This window comes from Maylandia zebra, linkage group LG22 (genome assembly GCF_041146795.1).
Source record: "Maylandia zebra isolate NMK-2024a linkage group LG22, Mzebra_GT3a, whole genome shotgun sequence".
NCBI lineage: Eukaryota > Metazoa > Chordata > Actinopteri > Cichliformes > Cichlidae > Maylandia > Maylandia zebra.
In genome coordinates, this window is record NC_135187.1 from 8,761,948 (window position 1) to 8,774,915 (window position 12,968).

General features: G+C 39.3%; 1 protein-coding gene across 1 annotated transcript in view; it reads left to right on the plus strand.

The window, feature by feature from the left end:
- Positions 1–2,422, plus strand: part of nudcd1 (NudC domain containing 1) — a 55,879-nt gene extending 53,457 nt beyond the window's left edge. Inside the window, exon 10 of the mRNA XM_004569249.4 lies at positions 1,894–2,422. Within this exon, the coding sequence (XP_004569306.1) occupies positions 1,894–2,183 (290 nt within the window). The 3' untranslated portion in view covers positions 2,184–2,422. The remainder of the gene's footprint in view (positions 1–1,893) is intronic.
- Positions 2,423–12,968: the final 10,546 nt, after the last annotated feature.

A 12,968-nucleotide genomic window follows, 5' to 3' on the forward strand; every position in this document is an offset into this window, starting at 1 on the left:
TGTTTTTGTCATTGCTACTCCGGGGTAGATTTTTAAACCTCTCTTCACCCAATACTGTGATTTGGATCCGCGCCTGGAGCTTTGTGCAGCAAAACTATGCCATAGGAAAAACAAAAACCTTTTTACGCTTGGCTGTTAGATGGAGAGAGTAGGGTTATGGGTAGTGGCAGGTAGATTGATCCTGTAACAAGTTAGTTTCAAGTCCTGGACCAGCAGGTACGGAAAAGAGCTGCATTTCCCTCCTGTTCGTCCTAACAATAATTACATTGAATACAGGAAAAAAACGTACTGTGTAGAAACTCAAAACAATCTCATATGCCATATGTGATCTTTGTTTATCTGTAGTTTGGGGCGTGTGGCTCATAAGGGAAATATTTCCATTTGTGAGATTCAAAGATAAGACAGATTATTCACAACCTTTGTGGTTCTGAATTACTTCAGTTATTTCAAAATGTAAGTGCCTCTTACTGAGAATGTGCATTAAGTCAGAAACACATGACTGTGGAACAGTGTGTGTGTGTTATTCTCTATGTTCAAGCCCACGCCAGCAGCAGCTAGGCCAACCACATATCGACACACCGTGCCATAGCACTCTACAGCACTTCACGCCTGTGCTATTTCCAGGCCTGAAAGACCAAAAAAAAAAAGATTTCTTTTCCTCTCACTAGCAGCTCCATCTCCTCGCTTCTTCAAATACTAGCTGTTGAGGTAGAGAAATACTCCAACAACCAGAAACAATCATGCCATCACAAAGATATTGTCTTAGAATTTAAGTAGTTGGTTTCCTCCACAGAGAGAAGGAGGATATATCCACTGTGACATCACCCTCTGGCTTGTGGCTTTTTAAGCCTCCACTATTACTTTATTACTTCTGCCATCTTTTCCTCGTGACTATATTTAGTTGAAAGCGTGGAAGTTATCGGCTAAGCCTAGCAAGCTGCGCTTATAAACTGTACCAGCGTACCCATAACTGTACCTTAGTTATCAGCCAAGTCCAGCACAGACACACCTATCTGTTTATACGTGGAAGTCGACACAGGATGTTTACTTAAATAAAATGGAGCATGTTAAACATAAACTAACAAATGATGCCAGGTGAACAGTTCATCTGAGCCAGTTTTTATAACCTGTAAGACCCACGTGAGCTACACCAGCTGGCCACCCTGCCATTTAGGCAGCTGTTGTCTAATGTAGTTCTGTAGATCACAGAAATGACTAACAGACAAATTAAATAATAGAATTTCACTTAATCTGAAGCACGGACTTATTGGATGGATATGGCCGACATGTCCACTTCAGTGACTTGAATTAATTGAGGTGAAGAGACAGCTAGTTCCTGCAACCTGAGACTTTTATCAAATTTAATAAGTAAGTTATTTAAAAAATGCTACTTGCACAGAACGATTTGCTATAAAGATGAATATGAGTTTTCATATTTTTGCTAACTTGTGTTTGGAGCCAGCCTCAAAGAGTCTCAAAGAGCCATTCTGCATTTTGCTACAGCTGCAGAGGTTGCTGTTAGATGCCATCAGATCACTTTAAGCTAATGTCAGCACATCGGTCAACTCCCCTATGGCATCTGTTGTCCCGCACATAGACGCTGCACTATGTGGCCCGCCACACTTTAAAGTGGTGGCTTTTAGTCTTAATGTTTCTGGACTGGTGAGTTTAAATTGTCTTTTAGAGTCCTTCTGTCCTAAAAATGCTGCTCATCCTTGTGGAAACCAAATTAGCTTCCAAGCAGGTATTAGTACTGCTGTCACAGAACACAGGACTATAAATCAAGCTTATCTGGAGTAACACTCTGTGTCCTTATTTCAGTGAGACAGTATAAAGTGAAGGTTAGAAACTGTCCCTGCATGTCTCTGATCTTATATTTATTTATTTTTGCAGGTTATGTCCAGGCATCCAAACGAGATAAGAAGTTTGCCACCTGCGCTCCAAACTTCTCCTACGCTTCACTGTGTGAATGTCTCCGCCGTGCATTCATCTACCGCCAGCCTTCCCCGGTGGAGACCGTCCTCTTCAACAGGAAACAGGGCCGTCAGGTAGGACAGGTTGCCAAGCAACAGGTGGCCAGCCTGGACTCCGACAAACCAATCCTGGGCTTCAGAGCGACCAATGAGAGACTGTACATCCTGACCTCCAGTAATCTCTTCGTTCTAAAGGTCAATAATAATTAGATTTGGGACTCTGTTAGATTTTCATCTCACTACCCCCTGAGAGCTCCATCATTCCACACTAAAGGCTGATTATCTGCTTGAGCTGAAAAATGATCCTTTGTGCTTTTTGTGCGGGATGAACCCCTCCTCGTGTTTCCCTTTTCAGATGTCTTCTGTGTGTTACAAAAATCTACATGATCAAGAAGTGAAAAATCATGTTCTTACAGAAAAAAGTGGAAAATAAATGTTTCTTGAATAGATTTTTTCCCTCTGTGACTGGATTACTGACATGAATGTAAATGAGGCAGATATCACAGGGAGAAACATATTTGGACTATTTGGCTTCCATAACTCGACTTCTTTCAAACCACTCTGCGAATAAATCCAAAACATACATGTAGGTATGTTCTTTAGGACATTTATGCAATTGATCTATTTGCAGTAAAATTCTTTATTAGCATAATGACATATGAATATGAATGAATAAACATGTAACCTAACATTTAATCTAAGTAAGTATTAAAGGCACTCATGCATTCTGCGAATTGTTTAGTGTTAGCAAATAGTTTTAGTAAATTATTATTAGTGTAGAGACGCAGAGAAACAAGGCACCATGAGTGCCATAATGTGTCAGACATCTACCTAAACATCAGCTAAACATCAGCTAAACATCAGCTAAACAGTGCAGCGATACTGGATCAGTTCAGTTTCATGTGATAAACTTCAGTGTTTTATTGTATCGATGCTCTGCTTCAGTTCTTCGGGTCTCCTTTCTCCACACATGTCGAGCTCATGCAGCGTTACAGCTTTAGGTGCGGTCTGTCACTTTGTTTGTAGTTCATTAACTGACTAACAACAATTCTAAAAAAAACCCCCAAAAAACAAGGATGTTGGTACACACTGGCGTGTTTAAGTCTTTGCTCGTTACATGTTGTGCTAACTTAAGTCGCACAACATACTCCTACACGGCTCAGTTTGTCACATAATCAGAGGAATGTCCTTTCTGTTACTTAAAATTTGAATTCTCATTTCCAGTAAAACTGATGGAACGTTATACTTCATCTAATTTCAGAAAACTTTCTAGTTCCTGTCCTGTCTCTGTCCTGAAGGTTTTTACAAAGTGTGTATTGCACATTCTTTCTTTAGACCATGGCGAATATAGATGTGTTTCCTCCTGTCAGTCTGATATATGAGCTGATTCAAAAAAGATATACTCCCCTGTGAGAAAACTTCGATTTAAATCTATCAAATCAAATACAAATTTTGAAGCTCGCTTTATCCAATAAAGATATTTCATTTATTATGTTATGTTGTGTAACATTTAAGGTAATAATGTAATACAAAATTTCACTAAGACATAAACCATTAATCTTAACAGAGAGCAGCACAACCAAAATCATTGTTACCGTTTGCAATGGACTTGTGATTTTGCTGCCTTTGAAATCGTTGCTTCGAAGGCCTTGGCTAGGTCAGTTGCACTAAATACGGGAATAAGATGGAGTCGTTCTGCTGTCTGTTGAATCGGGTTATGCTGGCAATTACATCTGTGATAACGCAGCGAGCACTGTTAACTGTGATAACTTGGAAAAAATTGCAAATCCGTTGCCATCTGCATGCACAGAAATTCATATTAAATACTTACAATCAGACTCATAGGTTTGAAACACAAATTCCTCCACAAATAGATGTGTATTTGCTGCAGATCAAGGCTAAGATTGCAAAATGACATGGAGACCTTTATGTAGGAATATCGCCTTCACAGATGAGTTGTTCCCATTGGTGCAGGCAGACCTTGCAACTATTTGTAAGTCTTCACCAGTCTGTCTGAGACTTATTGCAGTCAGTCCGAGTCAGACCGCAATTTTTTTGGAGACAAGTTGCCTCCCACTAGGCAACCTGTGCAACTGGTTTGCAATCAAAATTGGTTTCCAAGAGGTTGATGATTGAACACCCTCCACCTTTGTATGCTATAACTATTTGTAATAGAGCCTGACAGCAAAAAACCTCAAGAGGGTGCTATCCTACTTTTACTCTAGTGTGATTGAGCCATTAGTTATCCTGAGCTTTACCAGTTGCATCTACCCTCAAAAAATCAGGTCATATATTTGAAGACTTTAATTGAATGACTTCTGTAGATTTAAACATATATTTCTGAATTTCTACTGAGTTTTTTTAATCGATGAAATACATTCTTTTAACAGGATGGTGTAAATTTCTCATAATGAATAAGTGGTTCATTGGAGGCTGCTTGGTTGTAGTATTGTCAGATGGTCAGTGAGGATGTGAACGGTGAGGAAATCCCTCTCTTTGGCTCGTTTGCAATCAGAAAAATGAAAGAGGCTGTTATTCATTTCCATAAATTTCCATAAACATGTTTCACACATCACACTGGCTTCTGTTGCATCAGCCTCAATCTTGAACAGAGTGGTTATTCTTGAAACCTAAAATCTCAAGAGGCCTAAAAATGCAATCATGTCGTATTCGAAAGGGACTTTTTTTTTCTCATCGTTTTTAAGGTGGGCAACATTTAAATGGAAATGCTGTTCTTGTCATACAAGCTGCGACTATATTTTGTGTCTGACATATTTTTCCTCTGATGTATTAAACTCTAGAAATCTGAGCTGGATAATGGAGTTCACACTTTAAACTTTTGTGTGTTTTCTCCAGCATCAAACACAAGAAAAGCTGCCGTTTGCATTAGCTGTAAATTTTTCACATCTTTATGGCAAAGCTAGAGTCTTGCCTTGCTGCTTGTTCAGCAGCAACCTTTCCTTCCTCCTCTTTAAGAAACCTTGAAGAAGGCCACTCATACAATCGACCAAGAAATAAGCAGAGGTTGAAGAGAAACACTAATGGACTTTTCTGTAAAAAGAATGGGATGGTCTGCTTGCTGTTTTTGTGATTGTAACACAAGAAAAAGCAGAGAGAGAGAGAAAAAGCTGCACAAGCAGTAGAATGAGGGACTGGCTCTGAAAAAGCAAAAAGCTTAAACACAACATTACCTTTAGCCTCTGTGAGAAATGGATCTATATCAGTGTCTCTTCATATTCAACTGAAGGTAACAATAATCAGCCAGAATCAGCCTGCCAATATTCACAAAGTATAGAAGAATAGCTCTAACCAATCACAGTATTACCTATATTGATGCCTTGAGATTGCCAATGTTGCATGAAGTGGAACGACTGATGGACGCCGCATGTCTTAATGAAACTACAGAATCAAAGCAGTTTGCCTGAGCAATTTAGCTTGTTTCTCACAATGGGCAGTTTTGTAAAGACTATCCACAATTTGTGCCCTCGGTTCCCTTGAGTTCTGACGCTTTTTGAGCCATTTGCCTTGACTCTACAAAGACTCACAATAGGCTGTGGGTAATCAACTTTTTCTAGTTTCTATATAATTGTTTTGCTCTGGAAAATCCAGTTTCACTCTGTTTTTATTTAATTATTTGTGTGCAATTGCATTAGGACGCACCGCTTGTTTTTATTAGCTGTACCAGCATCCCGAGATTACTTGAAGGCAGCCTGTCAAAGCTGCTAATGTCTCTGAGGATGGGCTGTGTGTTTACTCAGACACAAAGAAAGAAAAAAAACATGTTGTCAAGCCATCGAGCCGCAGAGAATTAGAGAATGAGAAACTGTAACTGCTCAAAGTCTGCATTTCCCAAACCTTAATATTGCCGTCTTCAGGTAAACACCAACTGAGTTTATAAACTGAGATTTGAGGGAGTTTTATTAAAAGAGCATTTCTGTGACTAACAGCAATAAATTTGGTAAAAATCTAATCAGTTCCTCTGAATGAGTTTCACTCGCTGCAGGGTCAGTCTGGCTCTAAATTAAAATCAAGTTTCCTGAGACGGCGACATGCATCTGACTCATATTTCGCCACCAGAGCACACTCATTCATATATAGAGACGGATACAATCATAATGAAATAGGAAAGACAATAAGGGTGGTGCAGTGGTTCAGGCTACAGTTTCAGTTTAAATAACTTTTTATAACGCTCGGTTAAAATAATTTGCTTTATGAAATTGCTCTTCAAGGTCAACTGATTAAAATGTAACTCACTGCAGAAGAAAAGCACAAGAAGTAGATACAGGGTCATTGTGAGGATTAGATGAATCTGTGCTTTGCAGTACACTCTGCAGTGCAGAAATATGTCGGCACATTAACAGACTGCAGCATAAGAGCTGTATTTTTTTTTATTGTGGATGACCAAGATGTACAGTATAGCACATCCTAGCAAAAATGCAGGAACAGAGGTACTAAACAATACACAGCATCACATTGGCGTGACAGAAAACGTATTAATGCAGTGATCAGCCAAATAATATGGTGCGCTGTGTGTTTAATTAGCCAATACCTGTGTCTTAGTCTTAGTGCTCCCTCTCTCGTCTAAATATGATGAAAAACTCATTCAAACATGACATTAGACTCCAGAAAACCAAGACGGCTTTGGCCAACGGCATCACAGTGGCTGTGTCCATGCGTTATGGTCTGTCGTCACGAAACTGTATATAAAAGATGGACATAACCCACTGGTCATGACGCCTCAAACTGAGGCTCCCATGTTAAAATCAGGGACTTTGATGTGTTCTTCCTTTTGATGGCTTTTAGAGCACATGTTAGTACTAGTTGACCAATATGTGTGACAGTACAGTTTATGAATGTCCCTTGCAAACCAACCCTGCTAGCTTTAGCTGGCAATTTGATGTACCAGCTCTTCACCCATATAAGGTATGTTCTGGCTCCAAGAAATGAAAATGGTGGTCACGTCCATGTTTTATACTCTCCATTCCAAGAAGCTACATCCATCTTTATTGTACAGACTGGTAATCACCCAGCAGCTTAGCCCCTTATCCTTTTTAGGGTTTTGTGCCCTTGTATGATGATCAGCTTCTTGCAGAACAAAGGCAAAACATTTCCCGGGCAGGCTGAACTGTTCCCTTGTTTGTATACTTATAGGGGACTCCTTAATAACTCTTTGTCTGGGCCCTCCCATAGGACCAGTTTGCCATGGGAGTCCCTACTGGGGGGCAAAAGCCCCCTGGGATCCCTGGGATACACAAACTATTCCACCATGGTAAGGTAGCGATTTGCAGCGCTGGGGGGATACACAACATGCAATACATAAAATACATTTAGTGATAATAAAGCGTGTTAGAGATTTACTCTAATCCCTGTAGATTAAAGTAAGTTAAAAAGATCAAGTTTCAGTTAAATACAGGCTTATCTCTGTCAAATAGAGCGCTGGTGTATATGGTAACAGCATTAATTTGTCAGTTTTACTGTGAGGAGATCTGAGAGGTTTTGAAAAAACAAAAACAATTGGTTTGTGATTAAAGCTCAGCTCCTCGTGATGGAAACGCACTTCTCTGCAGGTGTAATTGGCACCTTTTTAAATGATTAAACAATTAAAACAAACAAACCCACAAACTTTCCCAGCAGGAGATTTGTGTAGGTAAATTAGTCCTGAGTTGATTGCACATTCTTTGGTAATGAATGGAGCTCCACCCGGATGGCATCAATCCACGGATGAAAATAATTAGGGAGTCGCTGATGTCATACCTGCATGATCGTTTGTCCACGGACGGTGGATGCTACATCACCACAGAAAGTGCCATCAACTTGAAATGAGGCAGATTACTCAGTTTTTAATTAATGGATCTCAAATTTGATTGAAAGATTTTTTACAAACCAGTTTTTCTAAGTGAAATTATTGATTTAATCACAGAAAATTATAGGCTGTAGACTCTGTCAAAGACCCAATCAGTTTCATTGTAATCATTTTGCAGACTAACATTTAAGAAGTAGTTCAGTGGTTTGTTCAGTGTCTTGAGGTGGCTTGTGAACATCTTGCTGTCCCCAGAGAAAAGCTGCAGGAGGCGGCCAAGGAGACGACAGTCTGGGCATCTCTACTTGGACTTCTGCCCCGATGACCAGGAGAGCATGGATGCTCATTACACACAACAATGCAGTCTTCAAAAAAAGTGAATGAGAAGGTCAATAGCACTGAAATGCAGAGGTCAGCAAGCTTAATTTAGCATAACTGGAAGCAACGCCTTAAAACTTTTGTTGTGTTTTTTAAGCCAAGCTAACACCGTTAGCTCTCTGTTTTTAGTATTTTATATTTTACAAATATATTTAGGGAGCCACAAGGCTTCTTGTAACAGCATAGCCTCTGTGGTCAACAGTCAGAGTTTTAGATCAGTAATATCTTCCCCACTCGCTGTCTGAGGAGGGTGCACAGTATCCTGCGGGACCAACATCACCCTGCGCGCCACCTTTTCCATCTGCTGCCCTCAGGGAGAAGGTACAGGTCTATACAGGCCAGAACATCCAGACTGGCCAACAGCCTGTATCCACAGGCTGTGAGGCTCCTGAACTCTCTGCCCCCCTCTCACGGACAATAACCATATCCAACTTCTTAATAGCAATGAACTGGTCTGCATTGGTGCATCATATCTTTATTCTCTTCCCCCTCCTGCCCCCCCCCCCCCCCCCTCTTTCTTAAATAGATAACTATCATATCTGATATCATATCTCACAGTACAATAATATTGAATGGGTTGCATTGTTGTATTTTGTCATGTTTCTCAGGTCTTTGTCTGAATTTCTACGAACATTATTGCTAAGGATTGTCTTATTGCATTGGAGTCACACTGGGTTAAATATGTACACTTGGGTTTTAAGGGGTATTTATTATTTTCTTCTTTTTTTGGGGTTGTATGGAAGCCCCAAACGCAATTTCATTGTTCTTGACAATGACAATAAATAAATAAATACTAAAATACTAAATACTAGAGGATCCTAGATAGAAATGTAATAATCATGTACGCTGAATGAACTTGTGTTTTGTGTTGAGGAAAAAAAGGCTTTATTTTTTTTACCTTTAGCCAGTTTCTCACACGTATACTGGAATGGACAGGAAAAACTGAGTATTTTTAGTTTGTCATTGCAAATCATTTCTGAGTGCATTTTGAGTTGAAATGCGTGTTCACAGTAGAATTTTGTACCTGGAGCTATTTCCACTGCTGGTTGAAATAGACTGTAAAGACAGCAATTGTCAGGGCTCTGTGTGCGGGCAGGTGGAAATGTGGATCCAAATGCAGGACTCCGAGACGAAATGTAACTGAAAACCACAGCTTTTATTGTTGGCATGAAACAAAAACAGAAACCAAGTAGGTACGACGCGACACCGAGCACGGGAAAACACAGGGCTTATATACACAGGGTGGTAATGAGGGAATGGGCAACAGGAGGGAGACACAGCTGGGAGAGAACAGGGCTAACGAGACAGGGGGAGCAAAGCTGCACACACACTAACATAAGACAGAGACTTTCACAATAAAACAGGAAACATGAATCACTACTCAAAGACACGGACTCAACACAGAGGGGCAGACAGAAAATAATACATGAAACTCAAACAATACATGAGACAACAAATCCTGACCACGAATAAACAGAAAGATAGAATTCTAATAATAATCGACAAAGCACAAGAGGAACAAAAACGATCATTCAAAAAATAAACCCAAACATAATAAACTCAAAATGCTGGGTCAAACCGACCCAGAACCGTGACAGCAATAACATACCAACTTATCAGGATCAAATGTTACTTATTTACAAGTCCAGTATTTACAGAGCAGCATTAACAGTCATTTCTATCTATCTCTCTGGCCATCTAAGGACATTTCAGTATTCACTCTCCACCAGCAATTGATGTGTTTATGAGCAAGCTGTAAATGAATGACAGCTGACTGATTGTTTGGAGCTCTGTAAAGCTTCACTCTCCTGTGACCTGACCTCATGTTTGGGGGGCAGTTTCAATCTCTCCAAGCTGTGTGAGATTAGCTGGACCTGCTACATGCAAAAACTCTGCTTCAACTTTGAACAGGAAGATTTTACTTCATTATGTAGTTGTTACGCACTTCTTTTTTTAACAGTGTGTTTGCATATATGGAGACAATTGGTTTATTTTACAGAATAACACAATAAAGCCAACACTGCTCAACAAAGTAGAAATATAAGATAGAGAAAAACCTATATGAGGATAAAGGGTCTCAGGAGCTGCACAGTAAAGTGATGATTTTCTACCTCATTGACACTGCACAAAATAATCAATCTGGAAATTCACCAAATACCATCTTGATAATCTGTCGGTGAAGCCGGTAGATATCCAGGCTAAGACTTCCTGTTTTCTGTTCCCGTCAGTGTTTGCGAACGTAGATAAATTTACAAACAGGAAATAAAAAGGGAAATTGTCATCAGACGAGAACTGAAGGCTTTGAGATTGAATTTCTTCAAATACTCTCCTCCTTTTGCTTTTCAAGGGAATTTTTTAAATCTACAATACAAAGCCTGCTCAAATGCGATTGAGCAATGTTACACAGACTACAAACAGAAAACAGAAAGCTTCTGATAGCTAAGATCTTGCTTGCAGAGTTGCGTACTCATATGCAGACGCATGTTTAGTAATTTGATTGTTCCACAGTGCTGACTAAAGCATCTTTAAAGACAACATATCAAAAATAACAGAAAAAAAGATGCAAGGACAGCTTTATGTCTTCTTTACTCTTCAGTCCCAAAATCCTTAGACATGGCAAGTGTGCTAAAATAGTACGTCTAGCTGATTGCTGTCTGCATCTGCACTAATTTAAGTCACTGAACTGTGTTTGTGCTGTTTTCGTGTAATTGTCAGACATATGCTATGGCTTGCTGTGTGCTATAGATCATGCACGAGGTTTGTGCTTCAGTTTTTGTGAGTAGAATTTTGGTATTTTATTAATCTGTTACTAATTAGCAGGTATGTGTATTTCTGAGCCTGCATAACATTCGTGTTCAAATGTAGTATCTTCTAGTTCAAACTAAGCCAAAAAAAAAAAGCAAGAAACAAAAAAAATAATCAAAACAATAAAACAATAACAACATGGTGGCAGCCAAAAAACTGACACTGAGGCATCAAAATGCAGATTCCCGAAACCAGTGGGTGATGTTGTGATGGCTACATCCATCATTTAAATACATGTCTTTATGTTTTTCAGGCTTCCAGATGGTGTTTGTTTCCATGACTGGAAGCTCACACTTATTGTAATAAAGAAATATGTCTTTTTTGTGACTCGCTGATGTGTACACAGTATATTAGTATTCTTCTTCTCGTAGTTGCTCCCTTTAGGGATTTTCACATTGGATCAACTGTTGCTATCATCTGTTTTCACAGGTCTTATTTCACATTATTGAATAAAAATCCATGAAGCTCCTCTGTGATTTTCCTCTTTTTCTTCCGCAGCTCCATATTCAACATCATCTCTCACCTGTCTCCACCCTGCCCACACTTTCTTCCTCACCTCCCTTATTTCCTGTCTGTTGCTTTGGATGGTTGACCAGTAAGCAATACTTGGTGGCAAATTCATTAAAGGTTTCGGTCCTTTCACTGTCTAGGTTTTACAACACATGGTTTCAACACCGAAGCTGTTTAATACAAAATATTTTTGTCCTTTCAGAAAACAAGCGATTTCTCTTTGAACAGGCGTTCTGTGAAGTTCGTTTTCTTCTACATGTATTTATTCATAAAAGCTGAAGGCTGCACGCTTGCAGCAAGAGAGCTGCAATTACACCACCCCTCGTCTTTGTTGCTGTCTCAGTCCGGGGTGTTATAATGTACCTTACAGTCCCATTATCACAGAACAACCTCGTTTTATTGGGCTGAAACACATTCATTTCAGAGTTAATGAGCCATAAAGTTTCTTATCACTGCATTTACCTGCATATGTTCCCTTCACTGCCCATTTTTCCTTATTTTCATTTTCTCTAACTGTATCATGTATTTCAGTGCATTTTTTTTGTATCATTCTATCTAATAACTTTACTCTTGTCTGTTTTGACTCTTGATTAAGCTAAATCCAGCCTATACACTGCTATTTAGCTTCCAGAGGGACACTAATGTGATTCATCTAATTCCCGGCCTGCATCCCGCTGCCTGCCTGATAATTATATCCTGTCAAACAAGGAGCGTGATTTTAAGTGGTAATCTACAGTTTTTGATTGTGTCCTTGTTGCTAATGGGTAATTGCTGTGGAGATTTGCCTCTGCGGTTCTCAGAAATCACCTGTCAGTTGGTGGCAAACTAATGTCTTTTTGACTGATTACAGGATGAAGTTTCAAATAAATTTACTCCCACTTCTTGAGATAAAGTTTACATCTCAAAAATGACTGCACACAGTTACTAGCTGAATGCACAGGATAACGTGAAAAATGTTTATTGTAAGAATACTCACACTGGAGGAAACATTGGCTTCTGTCTCTTTTGTTTTAATGTAAAGGGTAAAAACTGCTCGTTTTTTCTTTTCTACTTAAAGTAAATTGCTAAATGGCTTTTCTTCTAACCCTACGCAGTATACCGATCAATTCCACAGTCGCACAAAACATGTCAGATCATTACAGGTGATGTAAAAGCTACTTGGTAAACACACTGATATTGATTGCAGATGCACAGATTGTGGCTTTTACTTTGAGCCAGGTTACAGGAAAAAACAGAAAACCTGTTTCGTGCAGGTCAGTCCTTACAGTCGGCTCAGATTTCTGAATCCAGTGGATGTATGTACACAAGAACTTATTTATGTCCTGGTCTGATTCCTTAAAAGGTCAGAAAATCCAAATTCTAAGATTTTTTGCAGTCTTGCTTCTAACCACATTTCTTTTGGGAACCAGTAATGTTCAATGTTTCCCCCATGAACTTTTCTTTTTTTAAAGTATGAGATAGTGGGATAATGAGACTTAATGGTTAATCTGCTGTCCTTTCCT